The sequence below is a fragment of the Synchiropus splendidus genome, chromosome 7 (assembly GCF_027744825.2).
Source record: "Synchiropus splendidus isolate RoL2022-P1 chromosome 7, RoL_Sspl_1.0, whole genome shotgun sequence".
In the NCBI taxonomy this organism is placed as follows: domain Eukaryota; kingdom Metazoa; phylum Chordata; class Actinopteri; order Syngnathiformes; family Callionymidae; genus Synchiropus; species Synchiropus splendidus.
Window position 1 is genome coordinate 15,799,857 of NC_071340.1, and position 14,385 is coordinate 15,814,241.

The 14,385-nt window shown below is 43.0% G+C and overlaps 1 protein-coding gene across 1 annotated transcript in view; it reads left to right on the plus strand.

The window, feature by feature from the left end:
• Positions 1 to 14,385, plus strand: part of adgrv1 (adhesion G protein-coupled receptor V1) — an 83,035-nt gene that overhangs the window by 5,431 nt on the left and 63,219 nt on the right. Inside the window, 9 exon segments of the mRNA XM_053870340.1 lie at positions 5,379 to 5,566; positions 7,328 to 7,477; positions 9,996 to 10,091; positions 10,665 to 10,769; positions 10,947 to 11,060; positions 11,175 to 11,405; positions 11,486 to 11,823; positions 11,897 to 12,167; positions 13,856 to 14,182. Of these exon segments, the coding sequence (XP_053726315.1) occupies positions 5,381 to 5,566; positions 7,328 to 7,477; positions 9,996 to 10,091; positions 10,665 to 10,769; positions 10,947 to 11,060; positions 11,175 to 11,405; positions 11,486 to 11,823; positions 11,897 to 12,167; positions 13,856 to 14,182 (1,818 nt within the window). The 5' untranslated portion in view covers positions 5,379 to 5,380.

The window sequence follows — 14,385 nt, forward strand, 5'->3', positions numbered from 1 at the left end:
TCTGCAAATTGTAGCTCAAAACAAACTATTTAGGGTCATGGATTTCCAAAATAAGCTCGGTGAAGCAAGAGCGTGTTTTTCAAACCCTCTACCAGCTTATTAAGTTTCTTAATTTCTTTTCCCCAAACGCTGCGTACAGAGAGAATCCTCACTGCTCTAAAAATACGAGAAAAAAAAGTGCAATTATGGGCTCGAGCCTTGACTCGCTGTGGCAGCCAGTGGCTGCCTCGGAGGGTTTTGAGGTGAGGCACCAACACACACTGTGGAGATGCTGTTGCTTCATTGCAACTGTGGCTGAAACAGAAAACAAAAACAGGAGTGGCGTATTGAATAACCATCCGAGTGGATATTGGTTTTTCTTCAGTCTGTGGTTGGAGCTTGGAGTTGGAGCTTTAGTCATCTTGATAAGTATAACTGATGAATTAGTACACCAGGTTTTGTATCGCTGTGTTGACCAAAATATACTCAAATGCAGTGGTACCTCGGTTTTTGAACGTCCCGGAATTCGACAAAAATTTCAAGATTTTTTTGCTTCGGATCTCGAATGAAAATCCAGAACTCGAACTCCCCCGAAAAAAGCAACGTGCGCGGACCGATCAACTGACCCACGACGCGCTTTGTTATTGTGTATAACGCAGCCTCTGTATGCAGACGTGTCCCGTTAGCTACATTTACTGACTGTTTTTTCTTCATACTGAGGTGTAAAACCTTTCCTGTCTCCGCACTGGACCGTGGTAGAGTGTCACAGGGGAGGTGCTTGCTCTCCACACCTCCGAGGCTGGAGCGCACACTCCAGGGTTTGATTGTTATTCAAATTTTGATTTCAGAAACACATCTGGGATTTGGGGCAGCAACGACTATGTTAAGGCTGTCTGAGGTTGGACCCAGGTGCAAACGATTACTGGAAGAAGGCACAGACACAAGATTAAATTAACAATGTAATAGACAAAAGAGGAGGTATACACAGACGAACAGGAACAAAGAGCGGAAGCGCCGAAACCAGAACACGGACCGGGAATATAAATGGGAAGAACTCAAACGCACTCGGAAGTTAATCGCGAGGCCAATAAACATAAAGCACTTGGTAATGGAAAACACGCACACACTCAATAACTATATAGATGAGAAAACAAAGTGAGATCTAAAAAAATAGTCACATGCGGAAATCTACCTGGAAATGCAACAGAAACGAAGCGAGGAGAACGAGAACAAAGGAGGCGGCTGAAACAGAAATCAAGCGTGCACGGAATTTAGAATATTTGAGGGAGCTTAGCGAGAGAGAAGTCGCGGGAGAGTTTACCATTAGGAACGGGAAGAAACCATCTGGCGACACAAGCTGGCATCGAGGGGTTGATATCCGTGGAAAGTCTGACGATTCAAATGCACGCCAGCTGTGTCGCTCAGAAAGCTGGAGAGGGAACAGGAAACGGAAATGGAGGAACACAGGAATGACAAAAATACAAGCATGGGAGATCGCCGACATGACAATAACAATACAGACATATAAAACGTGGACATGACAGACTAGTCAACATAGATGACTATAATCGAGAATTTAGTCGCAGACAGCTTCAATAGTTGACTAGTTGTGAAATTATAATTCTGTGAGCATAATCTGCCTTAAGATACTGTATTAATGAGTCTCCGGGATCACCGTGACTCAAAGCGTTTTAAGTACCTGTTCATCAAAGGACACATCAAAGGACACATACTTTTCACACTCCATTTTGAATTATTAAAATTGAAACTTTTTAAGTTTTGAAACAGCATTTTCAAAGTCTTTGCAACATTTTACATCCATTTTTTTAATTTAATTTCAATTGCATTCTACTTCATTTACAACACGACAGTTAACCATATTGGCGTGTTTGTCAACCCGTTGAGGTGGTATGGCAACTAGTCAACTAAATGTTCAGATAGTCAGCTGCTGGGAATACAGTGTTATTTATTTAGTTGTTCATTTGGTGGGTGATAAAGATGTTTGTAGCGTCGTGTTAGTATGTTTTACCCTCTGCCCTGGCGCATGGGTGGGACATACACATTCTAGAGCATGAATTTGGGTAGTATAATATCCTCCTTGAAGTAAACAAAGTATCCTGAATCTCTGTGTGTCCTTGGTTGTGTGTAAGGTGGCTGTGTATGTCCAGCTGCCAAATATGTTCCCACAAACTCTTAAAACCGGGGAAACCTCACGGCAGGGAGGTTCCATGGGAAATCCCTCCAGTGAAGCCATGCACCCTCCGGCTAAAGGCTTCTTTTTCACCGATAATGGATTCAATAATGTACCCCAAACCTGCCTTACTCTGAACCATCATCAGCTCACTGGAGTGTCTTACTACAGCGCCGTGTGAATTATGACGGTGAATAATTCATGCTGGAGAAAACCTCACACTGGTTAGCATCAAGAGAAACCCTAGAGGCTCCAGCACCCTGCACTGACCTCAGTCGCCACCCTGCAACTGAACACCTTCGTAGCATCCCTGAGTGAGGTATCCAGTAGATCTCTGGTCATGTGACCTGGGGATCCTTTCGCAGTAGTCAGGATTCTGGCACTTTGTATCTTGAAGAACAACACTGCAACTGACAATTTTGTTGTCGAGAAAACTCTCCGATTAAACTACTGAATTAAACTTTTCTCAGTGTAAGATCATGACACAATTCCGAAGGGCTAAGTTGTTGCAATGTGCAGTGTGTCCTATACTTTTTCATGTCGCTAGGTAGACATTGTACTTCCATGTTACTGAAACTGCACGGGCTTTGTTACTACTGTACATGACACCCACAGCACTGCATGTCTGCAGATGTGTCCTTGTGGCTCTCACAGTCTTCAGTCTGTCTCAGTACATCAGTGCTGTCAAATGTCCGCGCCAGAAACCGTAGGCCGCCTTTTGCCCTGACAGATCCTTGGTACCAGACTAGCTCCCGGGGTCAGTATTGGCTCATCTCACAATAGTGGTTCCACCCACCCACCCTGGAATTTGTCATTCAGACAAGCGGCATCTGTTCTTTATTAGCTTCTCTGAGGGCAGCGTGGCATCTGAGTCAGTGGCAGCGACGGACATCACCCCGCCAATCTGAAGTAGGGGTTTTCTGAGGTTAGAGGAGAATGGTCCATGGGAACTAAGGGTTGCTGGTGTGTTTAGGGTTTGAAAATGCTTGTGGCTGCCCCGCATTCATATATACAATAACCTTTGTGCAGCAGGGGAGAGTATAGATGAAGCGGCTTTTCACCAGACCAAGAAAAGAGAAGGTTCTCCTCACAAGTTCTCTCTGAAGGGACAACCTTGACCTCAGGAGAGACAATAACAGGATTTTCTTTAGCTGCTTAAACTTTTTGTCTGGCGTCACACTTGCTCCTCTTCATGTTTAACCTTGACACGCTGTTCCAAACTTTGGTGCCCACCGGTTTTAAATCCTTTTTTGATGGAATTCCCAGTAGCCACACCCCCTGCCGGCTCGTATGCACACATGGCAAACGACTGCTTTCAGAGACGATGGTGCAGTAATGTGCAGCTTCAGATGGACTTGCAGTGTCCTGCTCATGCCGTCCCCTTTCTCTCACATATGTAGCTGGAATCTAAGCTAGGAATACGCTCACGAATGACCTGGTAAATAGATGGACGTTCTTCTACTTTGCCTTTTAGCTTGACCAAAATGTCCAATGGAGGTTGGGCTTGAGTCAAGTGTGCAGGATAGGAGGTGCGAATGAGTCTAAATCATGGGCCACAATGTTTCAGTCCAATCCAGGGGCCAAACAAAATATATTTTTCTTCACTAGGAAATTGAAGTCTGAACGTCTGCAATATCAGTTGACATTTTAAAACTCTGAAGCTCAAACATTGTGGTCTTGGTGGGTATTGTATTGACATGTAAAAGTTTTACAGTTTTGGTGTTTTTTCTTTTTTATAGTCGAGGCAGGCCCCACAAAATGAGCCGGATGTGGCCCCAAATCTGTGAAATTGAGGGCTAGAGTAGGGGTTCTTAATCTTTTTGATCGTGCAGCCCACTTTTCCCTGAACAAATGAGACAGGGCCCATTCAATAGAACTGATTCATTACGCTTGATTTCATTTGTGATCAATAGCCTTATTTAATCTACTTACACGAAAACAAACCAAAACCTTGTGAAATGACATGAAACCATGTGATCATCGCAAAGAAATTTATTTGTCATCGAAAAGTCCAACCAGCAGCAGAACCAGGTGCAAGTCATATGCTTCAAATTTACTGAAGAAAAAAAAGGAAAAAAATACAGTTGCTGCAAACTGTTGAGAAAACTGGAAAAACTGAATAAAATTGTGAATAAAATAAACCATGTCTAAATATCATAAAATAAAAATAATCGATTTTATTTTAACTCCAAAGAAGATATGTGAAGTGTAAATATGAGTAACTCCATTTAAAAACTGCTTCAACAGGTGCTTTCATGAACAGTTTTTACTGTTCACTTTCTTTATATTTTTTCTTTTCAAGAACTTCTCCATCGTAAACTATCACTGGTTTGCAGCTGTCAAGTCAATTCAGTGACACACTACTGCCACCATTTGTGGCAAGTGTATTAAAACTGAGTGTCTCACGGCCCAAATGTGTAAAACAAAAAAACTGGGCCCAACCACGGGACCCTGCCCTATGGCTAAGAATCACTGGGCTAGAGGACGGGGATACTGCAGTCGTGTGGAAATGTATAGTGTGTACTGCCATTGAGCAGTGCGACGTGTACCGATGGATTGTCCATGCTTTTGCTGCACTAATCAAGAGGTTTTTTTTTGGCAGAACAGGCTGGTCAAGATGAATCTTCTTAAGCGCTTTAACATCTCGTACTAGTGAGGATAGCAGCCGGGAGAAAGATGGAATCATTTCAGGAATCTTTTACCAATCTGACCAGCGTGTCTGCCAGGCTGCCCAGTCGCATAACTTTTATGTACCAGTGGGTTTTCAACATCTGGCCGCTCGCTTCTGGCCGTGATGTCATTGTGATTCACAAGTTTCTTGATATTCTTTTCCCCAAGGATTTACACCAATGAAATGCGACACATTTCAACCTGTTAATTTGTCATGCATTGAGTTTATGCTCTGTTAAGATGTGAACATTTTTATTGTACGCATCAAAGGGTGGTGCTCTTCATAAAGAGTTTCTTCATAGTGTCATAGAAAGCCCTTGCAAGTAAAAGCTAATTTAAGTGTTGTTTCGTATTTATACGTTCCTATTGTTTTTATTAGTGACACTTAATAAATCTTTGCTTTTGCAGGTGAATTTGTGATTTTAAAAAAATGCAGGCGTAAAAAGATCTATGGTTTTGAACAGGAGGCTAGAAATGTGTAGGTTGTGTCTTCATTTCTTGGCTTTGAAAACCTGCTTATTTCTCCCACTCTGTGTAGGAATGCCACCAGTCCTCCTGCTCGCTGGGTTGATTCTGGCTCTGTCCTTCCCTGGCACCACGTCTGAGTCGGCCACGCTGCGGTTTCTTGGACAGACTGACTTTGTTGTGAACGAGAGCAGCACAGCTGTGGTCCGCCTGGTCGTGGAGAGAGTGGGAGACCCAGTCAATGTCACAGCGTTGGTTCTGGTAAGAGCTGGAACAAGCTTGTCATTAATCACTGCGATGCCAGCCGCTCTGCGCTCACTGGCTTTTGAAATAGAGAGCACACTGTTTTGTTGATCCTCATCCATGCATGGCATTCTGAGGCATTCAGAAATATTGCAACAGTAAACGGCTCACAGACAGCAGTGGCCACCAAAGTAGTACTTTCTTCTCTTTTCTTTTTTTTGTTAGGTTCTCGCTTGCACAGTCCATTTGCCCCGTTATGAAACTAGAAACATGATTCTTATGAAATGTTTCATCTTTTAAAAAAAAACTTTTTTTTTTTAATTAAAAATTATGTAATTGCATGTATGTAATGATATATTACACGTATAGATCATGGGTGGGCAACTACACTCCCTCAAGGTCACATTATATGCCTTAGTGGTGGTGAGACAAAAGGATTCTGACATGGTGGGAAAACTTGCACAGATATTGTGAATAATTATGAAATGACATTGTTAAAAATATGCACAAAAAAAAGTTAAGTTGCGTCTTATTTCATTTAAAATACATTCCTTTTGAAGCTCCTTGATGTGTTTCATACGTACAAAATTATTGTCAATGCGGATGTATTTTTAGGGACAAGAAATCCTAAAATGATAAAAGAATAAAAATAGTCAACTGAAAGGACGAACAATTTTAAAAGTGTAACAATGACGTATATTTCAATTGCACTCACAATTAACTGAAAAAAATGCACAAAATAAATCTGTCAGAAAAATCGGGACTTTAGCAGTTTTATAGTGTATAGCGAATAACAAGTCAGAGGGCCACATTTGGCCCCTGGCACTTTGCACAGGTCTAGTATACATATTACAATGGACAATGTAAATGGACCCTGGACTATATAATACACTATGTATGAATGCACTGCAACTTGAAAGAACGTCTCTCGGAAGTCATTCAAGATGACAAAAAGAAAGTTGTGGGAGTGTCACAAAATATGGACAGTATTCATGGTATTAATAAGCATTGATGTGAAATATCTGGTGGCACTTGCCATTTATATATCTATTGATGTTGAGTTTAACAGTTGAAATGGAGACATAATTTAAGTCCCATAGTCTCTCTTTAAACGTCAAGACTTGGAGCCCTGAAAAATGTTTACAGACAAAGCTATAAACACTACTTTCCATGTGTGAATAATATGGGCTGCGTCTTCACCGTCTTACTTTGCAAGAGACTCTTGCTCTGAATTTTACTCTGGAATGAAAGTGTGACATCAAAGCTGACGTGGGCCTGCGGGAAGTGTGCGGGAAGCCGGGGTCGGAGCTTTAAGTGCACAACATGGGGGCAAATGTCAGCTGTGCACAGTGGGTGTCTGGCTAGTGTAATGAAGTTTCAGTTCCATCGCCTTTGTTAGTGCTCCAGAAGCAATAAAAGCTGTCAAATCCATGAAAACCGCTTCATCTTTTATGGCCAATGCACACAAAGAAATTTGGAATTTGTTTTGGAATGTTTCCTCAAATGTTTGTAATTGTTTGAGCTACAACACGTCCAAGTCACTGCGCGTCATGTTAGACCAAAAATGTCTTTAAGAATATGGAGTCCAGATGCATCATTTAAATCATTGAGAAATCATTGAGAAAATAGACCAAAAGAATGAGTGAAAAAAGGTGACTTCCTTTCTAATAAAGTCATGGAATTGGTCTTCTAATCTAGTGCCTGATCTGTGACTCCACATCAGTGAGTCTCTTCAAGTGTCTTCAAGTATCTCAAAGCATTTCTCAACTTTCTCTGCAGCTCGAGGGAGTTGACACGGGAGACTTTGAGGCTGTCAACGCTGCAGCCTTCCTGCTCTCCACCGAGTCCAGCAAAACTATATTCATCGCTGTGAAAGACGATGACCTGCCTGAAGCCGACGAGACCTTTACCTTTAACCTCACACTCCAGGTAAACACTATTAAGGTTCATAACCCCAGGATCTCTTTCCCGTGGATGTGTTTTTTTTCCCCCAAATCCCATTGTTCTGTTTGGGCCTGGACTGGGAATATAATCCCTGACTGTAGAACCTGAGGTTATGAGCCGCAGGGGTCTTTGATCTTTTGCGGTCCAGGACATTTTCCAGGGCGGGAGCATGGGGGAAGACTTGAACGCTTCCCATTCACCATTTCATCTTTGGAAAACAAATGATCTCTGACATCTGGAATTTTTTTGTCTTACAATGACTTCATTCATTTGACTACAGTCATCATAGCTTCAACAAAACATGGAAGTTAATTTTAAAATATTTACCTCTTCATTCAGCACTGCTTTGTTTTTGAAAAGGCCCATGTTTTAAGGTGACCGTTTCCATGGTTTCATGGAGCTATTTGCTGCCACGTTTGATTGATGAGTTTCGGGTGACTGACAACCTCATTCTTCTCCCAAGGATCTGATGATGGATGGTTTTTGTGTTTCAAAAACACGAAGACAAATTAGACGTTTCTTCCCAAACTCTTCATTGTTGTTTCATTGTGTTACATCTGGTTATTGTCCCGTGGTTCCAGCTATAGTTAGGTCTGAGTGGAAGACCAGAGGGGCCCCACTTAGCGCCTCTGTTTATGTCACAATAGGGACTAAGGTTTGCCGAATGCTAACCCATTAGAGTCCTGAACTAAGGAGGCCATGGTGGTCCAGATGCTTTGTTCTGTCTTGTAATTTCATTATTATCTCTTTAATAATCTATACAGTGGTACCTTGGTTCTCGACCACAATCCCTTCTAGACAGCCGTTTGAGAAGCGATTCGTTCCCATTACAATGAATGGAAAAAGAACTAATGCGTTCCAAGCCTTAAAATAGGCTTTTGTAGGAGTGAATGTAGAGTGTCTGCTGCAGGTGCGCTGTTCCTCTATGTGTGTGGCCGCTGCATGTGGGAGGGGTTGCCGAGTGAGTGACGTCTCTCCAGAAGTGAAGAGGTGCCCGGTGCGTGTCCAGCTGTGAATGTGCGCTTCTGTGCAGTTTGGCTGTGACAAAGTCATAAACCAAGTCACGCTCTGTCCCAGACTCGCCTCATCCCTGTCCCAGCTCCATGAAGAAAAAACAGTCAGTAAATGTAGCTACCGGGACACGTCTGCATACAGAGGCTGCGTTATACACGATAACAAAGCGCGTCGTGGGTCAGCTGATCGGTCCGCGCACGTTATGTTTTTCCCCGGCTTTTTTCGCGGGCGTTCAAGTTCTGGATTTTCGTTCGAAATCCGAAGCAAAAAAGTCTCGAAATTTTTGTTCAAACGCCAATTTGTTTGAATTCGAGGACGTTCGAAAACCGAGGTACCACTGTATCATTTTTAAAATATATTAAGGCACTGAAATTAATTGACTGTTTTATATGCGTTTAAACTTGTAATCTCCGAATGATGATGCTGATGATGTTCTGTCCATCGAAACTGCTTGATCCATGAATCTACTGTTTGATATGGGTCTTTGGTTAGAGTCTTGGGACAGTGTTCATACAGGTCAAAGGGGGGAGAATGTAGTGGTGGCATTTGTGCTACTTCCACAGTGTGAGTGTGTCCTAATAAGTCTGTCAGTTAGCCTCAGCAGAAAAAAAACAAAGCTCTCTGTTGGTGCCAAGAAGAGAGTGCAGGAGGTGAAAGCCCTTTTCTTGTTTTTCATCGCCTGCTTTGCTCCCTCTCACCTTTTCTAACTGGCTCACACTCTGCAGCATCAATGTTAGCCCTGGGAGGGGATTTACGGAGATTGGAGCCCACAGACCGCAGCACAGAGCTGCAGTGATGCCCTGCTGGGGGATAAACTGACAAAACAATTGGGCTTGAAGCAACACTTCCTGTCTTTTTTTTGCCTCACCACTAGGTCCCTGAAGAACTTAGCAGTGGAGTTGTAGACCCTGATCACTGATGGTTTAAATGATGTCAAATAAAATTGTTAAATAAACAATTTCAGAACAATATTCTTGTTAGATATCTGCAATATATTTGACATTTAAACTAAACTACTGACAATGAAAATGTAAGCTATAGTTGATCAAATAAAGTGTTTTGTGTACAATGAAACAAAGAAAATCATATTAAAAATGTCCTGAAATGGTTTCTACAAACCTAGATTCTGCATTTAAACCTGTTAAAAATGTTTAGTTTTATGTCTTGGTATTACGTCTGATGCAGTGTTTAATACGTTATGCTCAGTAATAAAGCGCTGGCAGCCAACCTTGCAGACCAAACTGAGAATGATGATGCGCAAAGTCAGTATGACCCTGAATTTTGTTAGGATTCACGAACCCAAAATCGTTCGGACCGCAAATCAGATGTTGTTAGGAGGAAAAAATTTGATTTAGAAATGAAGTGCAGATTTGTTTTCTGTTTCATGCGAGCAGTTAGAAGGCTGGAAACCAAAGGTCATGAGTTCTATTGGAACCCGAAGTAAATCTGTTGCCTCAACTCTCACGTTTGGTTTCTTGGTGTTTTGCAGAGCTCCTCCAATGGTGTCAAAGTGGGAACACCCAACAAGGCCACAATTACCATCCTGTCGAATGACAACGCCTTCGGAATCATTGCCTTTAATTCAGTAAGAATCTCTGCCCCTCATGGCTCGAACTGTTATTGTATTCACAGTGACTTTTTTATACAGTATATACGTATAGAATGTGAAAAAAACATTGGACAGAGTCGGCTCATGTCCTTGCCGTCGCCTGCGTTGAGGAAATGAAGTGAAGATGTTGTGACTGATGAGGACGCTCTCATTCTGCTGTTGTTTTGTTTGGGGGGGATTTATCCCTCCAGTTGTTGTGGGTTTCAACACTCCATGTGTCAACACAATTAAACAAGAGTTTATGGTGTTTCCATGGCGGCTGTGGTATATTTGGAACGTTTGGCCTCACTGCATCCAGATGCTCTCATGAGCTGCATAATGATTGGGTCTTTCTGAAGGATCTATAAAAGCCATCAGTCATTGGATTTTAATGTCTGTTTTCCACCAATTTACAGTGCAAAACAAAGTGGGTTTTTATTAAAACACGTATCAATATCACTCCTTTAAGACTACCTCATGTATACTGTATGTATGTAGTACTTGATAGTAGCTCAGTGGTGTTTATTTTGTACATATAGTTCACTTTTCTGTGTTCTTTTCCATCTCCAGACTGAAGAAATTGTTGTTGCTGAACCAAGAGGAAGGAGCCAGTATGTGCCTCTCACCCTGATCAGAGAAAAGGGAACTTATGGGACTGTAACTGTGAAGTATGAGGTGAGCCCAAGTTGTTTTTTCACGAGAACATTATTATTATTACTATTGCATATTTCATATTAGATTCATGTAGGATATAAAGTGAGTCCCTGGAATGCTATTCTCTTCATTATACGCTACATTTTACATTTGGAATACAAGACTACTGAATGCAAAAACGTCTTCAATTGCTCTCAGATATTTGGAGGTCCAAACCCTGCGATTGAAGATCTCACTCCAGACAGAGGGAACATCACTATTGCTGTTGGACAAGCAGAAGCTCTCTTCAGTGTTGCCATCCGCGATGACAAGGTCCTCAAGATAAACCTTCACCTGTGTGCTACGTTTCTATCAGCGTGTGATTTACATTTGTTTCCATTGAAATATGAACAATAACAACATGTAAGTACTTGTTTTTGGGCGCAGATTCCAGAAGATGATGAGGTGTTTACCATCAGACTAGCCAGTGTGGAAGGCGGAGCACTCTTAAGGCCGAACGCCAGCAGTGTCCAGCTGAGAATCAAGCGAAATGACAGCCCAGTCAGATTCTCCCACTCCGTCATGGTGGTGCCGGAGTCTGCCGGAGTCATCATCCTCAATCTCACCAGAGGCCAATTGGCTGAAGACAGGCCGTTCATCGGATCCTTTGACACAGAGGTGCTGTTGTAGTCGTGGTTCCCCTTCTTTTTCTCAATGCCTGTTGATCCATTTAAACAAGTGCGCTTTGTTGTCTTCAGGTCACGGTGGATTACAAGGTTGTAAGCAATGAGGGTCTCGGCAGCGCAACACCCTCTCTGGACTTCCTCGACCTGCAGCCAGTCCGGACCGTCACGTTTCCTCCATTTACCTTCAAGAGAAGCCTCATGTTTAACATCAGTGATGATGCGGAGCCAGAAATCGCAGAGTCCTTTCATGTCGTCTTGCTGGAAGAGTCCATCACAGGAGACGCTGTTCTTGTTTCACCTAATTCGGTGCTTGTAACCATTGAGCCCAACGACAAGCCTCATGGGGTTCTGTCCATAGGCAGCGGCGCTGCAAGTCTGCCCATCACGATCAATGAAGACTCCACGCAGAGGTGGGAAACAGAGTGTGGATTCACACATAGGTCTTATAGCTCAGTTGACATGTCTCTTCTGTGAATGCTTCAGGTTCAGCGGGCTCGTCATCGTACGAAACGGAGGCAGTTACGGCGAAGTGTCGGCGAACTGGTCCATCAGCAGAAACTCCAGCGACCCGTCCCCCGTGTCTGAGGACCTGACACCTTTGTCCGGAACCGTGACCTTCACAGCTGGTCAGGTTACTGCTGCGATCCCCATCAATATTGTGGAAGATCATCTCCCAGAAGAGGCGGAGGCCTTTGTTCTGAAGCTGCTCCCTGAGACCGTCACAGGGAATGCTGAGGTGGACGAGCCCATGGAGGTCAGTTCAGATCAGATTCTGGATCCCAGTTAAGCCTCCGCGTCTTTTGTGAGGGCAGATGCGTCTGTTACAGGCTCCAAACTTGGCGCACGGGTTTAAAAGTCGACCCTTCGGTCTGTCTCTTTGTGGCTGTTTGCTTAATGTGGTTGAGTCAAAACAAAGCAGAAACAGAAGGCTCACTCTGTGTGGTGTTTTTTTGAGAGTGCGTGGGTGAAGCTGCGGTTGGGTGTTTATAGCTTCAAAGCCAGTCAGAACGTCCTGGCGACGTGTGAAAGCCGGGGCCTGTCTATGTGTGACGACGAGGTGCGTACACACTTGGTTTAGTCACTTTAGAACCCAAGCATGAGGAGCTGCTCTGCTCATATACAAGTCTTTTATCGTGTCAACCTTTTTTAGCACAAGCCTAAGTCAGCATATTCAATTAAAGGAGAAAACTGTCGTGTTTAAAATAAGAGAATAAATAATAGTAAAATAAATTCATTTCATGTCCTCACCACATGTGCCGCTGTGCAGTTGTTCTTGTATATTGTAACTACAAATGTACAAATATCACACATTCAGTGTTCAACGAACACATTGCAGCTTTACGGACATTTTTTTTAAGCAAAAACTCACAAAGACAAAAGTTTCCCAAGTTTCAAACGGACGCACATGCTGAAGATCATGCAGCTTTTTACTGTGCTTTCCCTTCGATTATATATGTACAAACTACTCTACACGCGTATTCGAACGATCCTTATTTAAGACGATGTCTCACTCTGACAAACATGCTCATTGTTTTTAACATTTACAAAATGAACTCACCATAGTTATTGAAACTTATTAACTTAATGAAATTCAAATATCTTGAACCTGAATACATGACTAATAGTCTTATTATAGTTTTGTATTGTGACTGCTCCCTTTGTCTCTCGGGTTGCAGTATGATTTTGACCAAACTGAATACAGAACAAACCATAATTTACAGATCATAAGTCGCAACTTTTTTCTCGCGGTCTGAACCCTGCAGCTTACACGTCGTGGCTAACATGGATTTTTACAGGCTAAAGAGCGCCATGGTGCCAAAATATAGAGCTTTGTCACGTCAAACCGATGAAATCTCAGGCGTGTTATTGACGTTCATGAGTCAGTCTCCATGCTGGAGAATGACATTTCTACGGCGCAGACAGCACCACTGCACCAGCGGCTTATATATGAACATGATCTGTTTTCCTTCTTAAATTTAGTGCCGCTAACGGTGCGCTCTATAGTCCGGAATTTATGGAATACTGGAGTTTGTTCCAATGGCAGAATGTTTTTGAATTATTATTATTTTGAATTATTTTGAAGAAATGACCAGCGTTTCTCTTGCAGTAAGAGAAATCTATGTGTCTATTTGGCTAATAGACTTATGCTTCTGTATTCTGTCTCCACCTCGGCATCACTGCCCATTGGTCTTGGTCTCAATTAGGTGGTCTCGACTGGTGCACGTTTTAGGGCCGCCGTTGTCACCAGTATTACAAACATAGCCTGAGTTTCATAGCAACTCAATGAGCGTAATTATGTGGAAATATCCCAGGAGGATACCACAGGACTTAATTAGAAACTTGTAAGTGAGTAGTTCAACTAGTTATTTGTGTACCGAGTGCCTTCGTTCTGCTGAGTCGACACCTCTTCACCGGCTGTGGTCTTCTTTACTTGTTCCCCAGATGGTGTTCTACATACAAGACAGCGATGATGTCTATGGAATATTTCAGTTCGACCCTGCCAGAGAGCAAAGCGTCCAAAGCCAACCCGAAGGCCGTTTCCTCTCACTACACTTCCTGCGAGACGGTGGCACGATGGGCGACGTGTCGATGACTCTCACGGCCCTCTACATCCCCGCCGGCCCAATAGATCCGAAATTGGCCCGCGACTCCATTTTGAATGTCAGCGGGTCCATTAACGTCGTTTTTTCCAGGGAAAGACGTCTGCAGGTCACACTACCGATCAGGAGCGACGCCTTTCTGCAGAACGGAGCTCATTTCTTCATTCAGGTAGCATTCTGAGGAGCATGTGGACATTCTGTCAAGAGTCGTGTTGCTTTTGTCTGCCAGACAACGCTTCCCAAAGCCTGCCTCAGTCTCTTTTCAGGACTTGGAGTACTTTTTACTACTGGAGTTGGCGCTGGAAGCCAATTCAGTGCCATCCAAAGTTTAAGTGTCTCACTTGATTGTGTGAATTGGCTTGTCTCAATGGG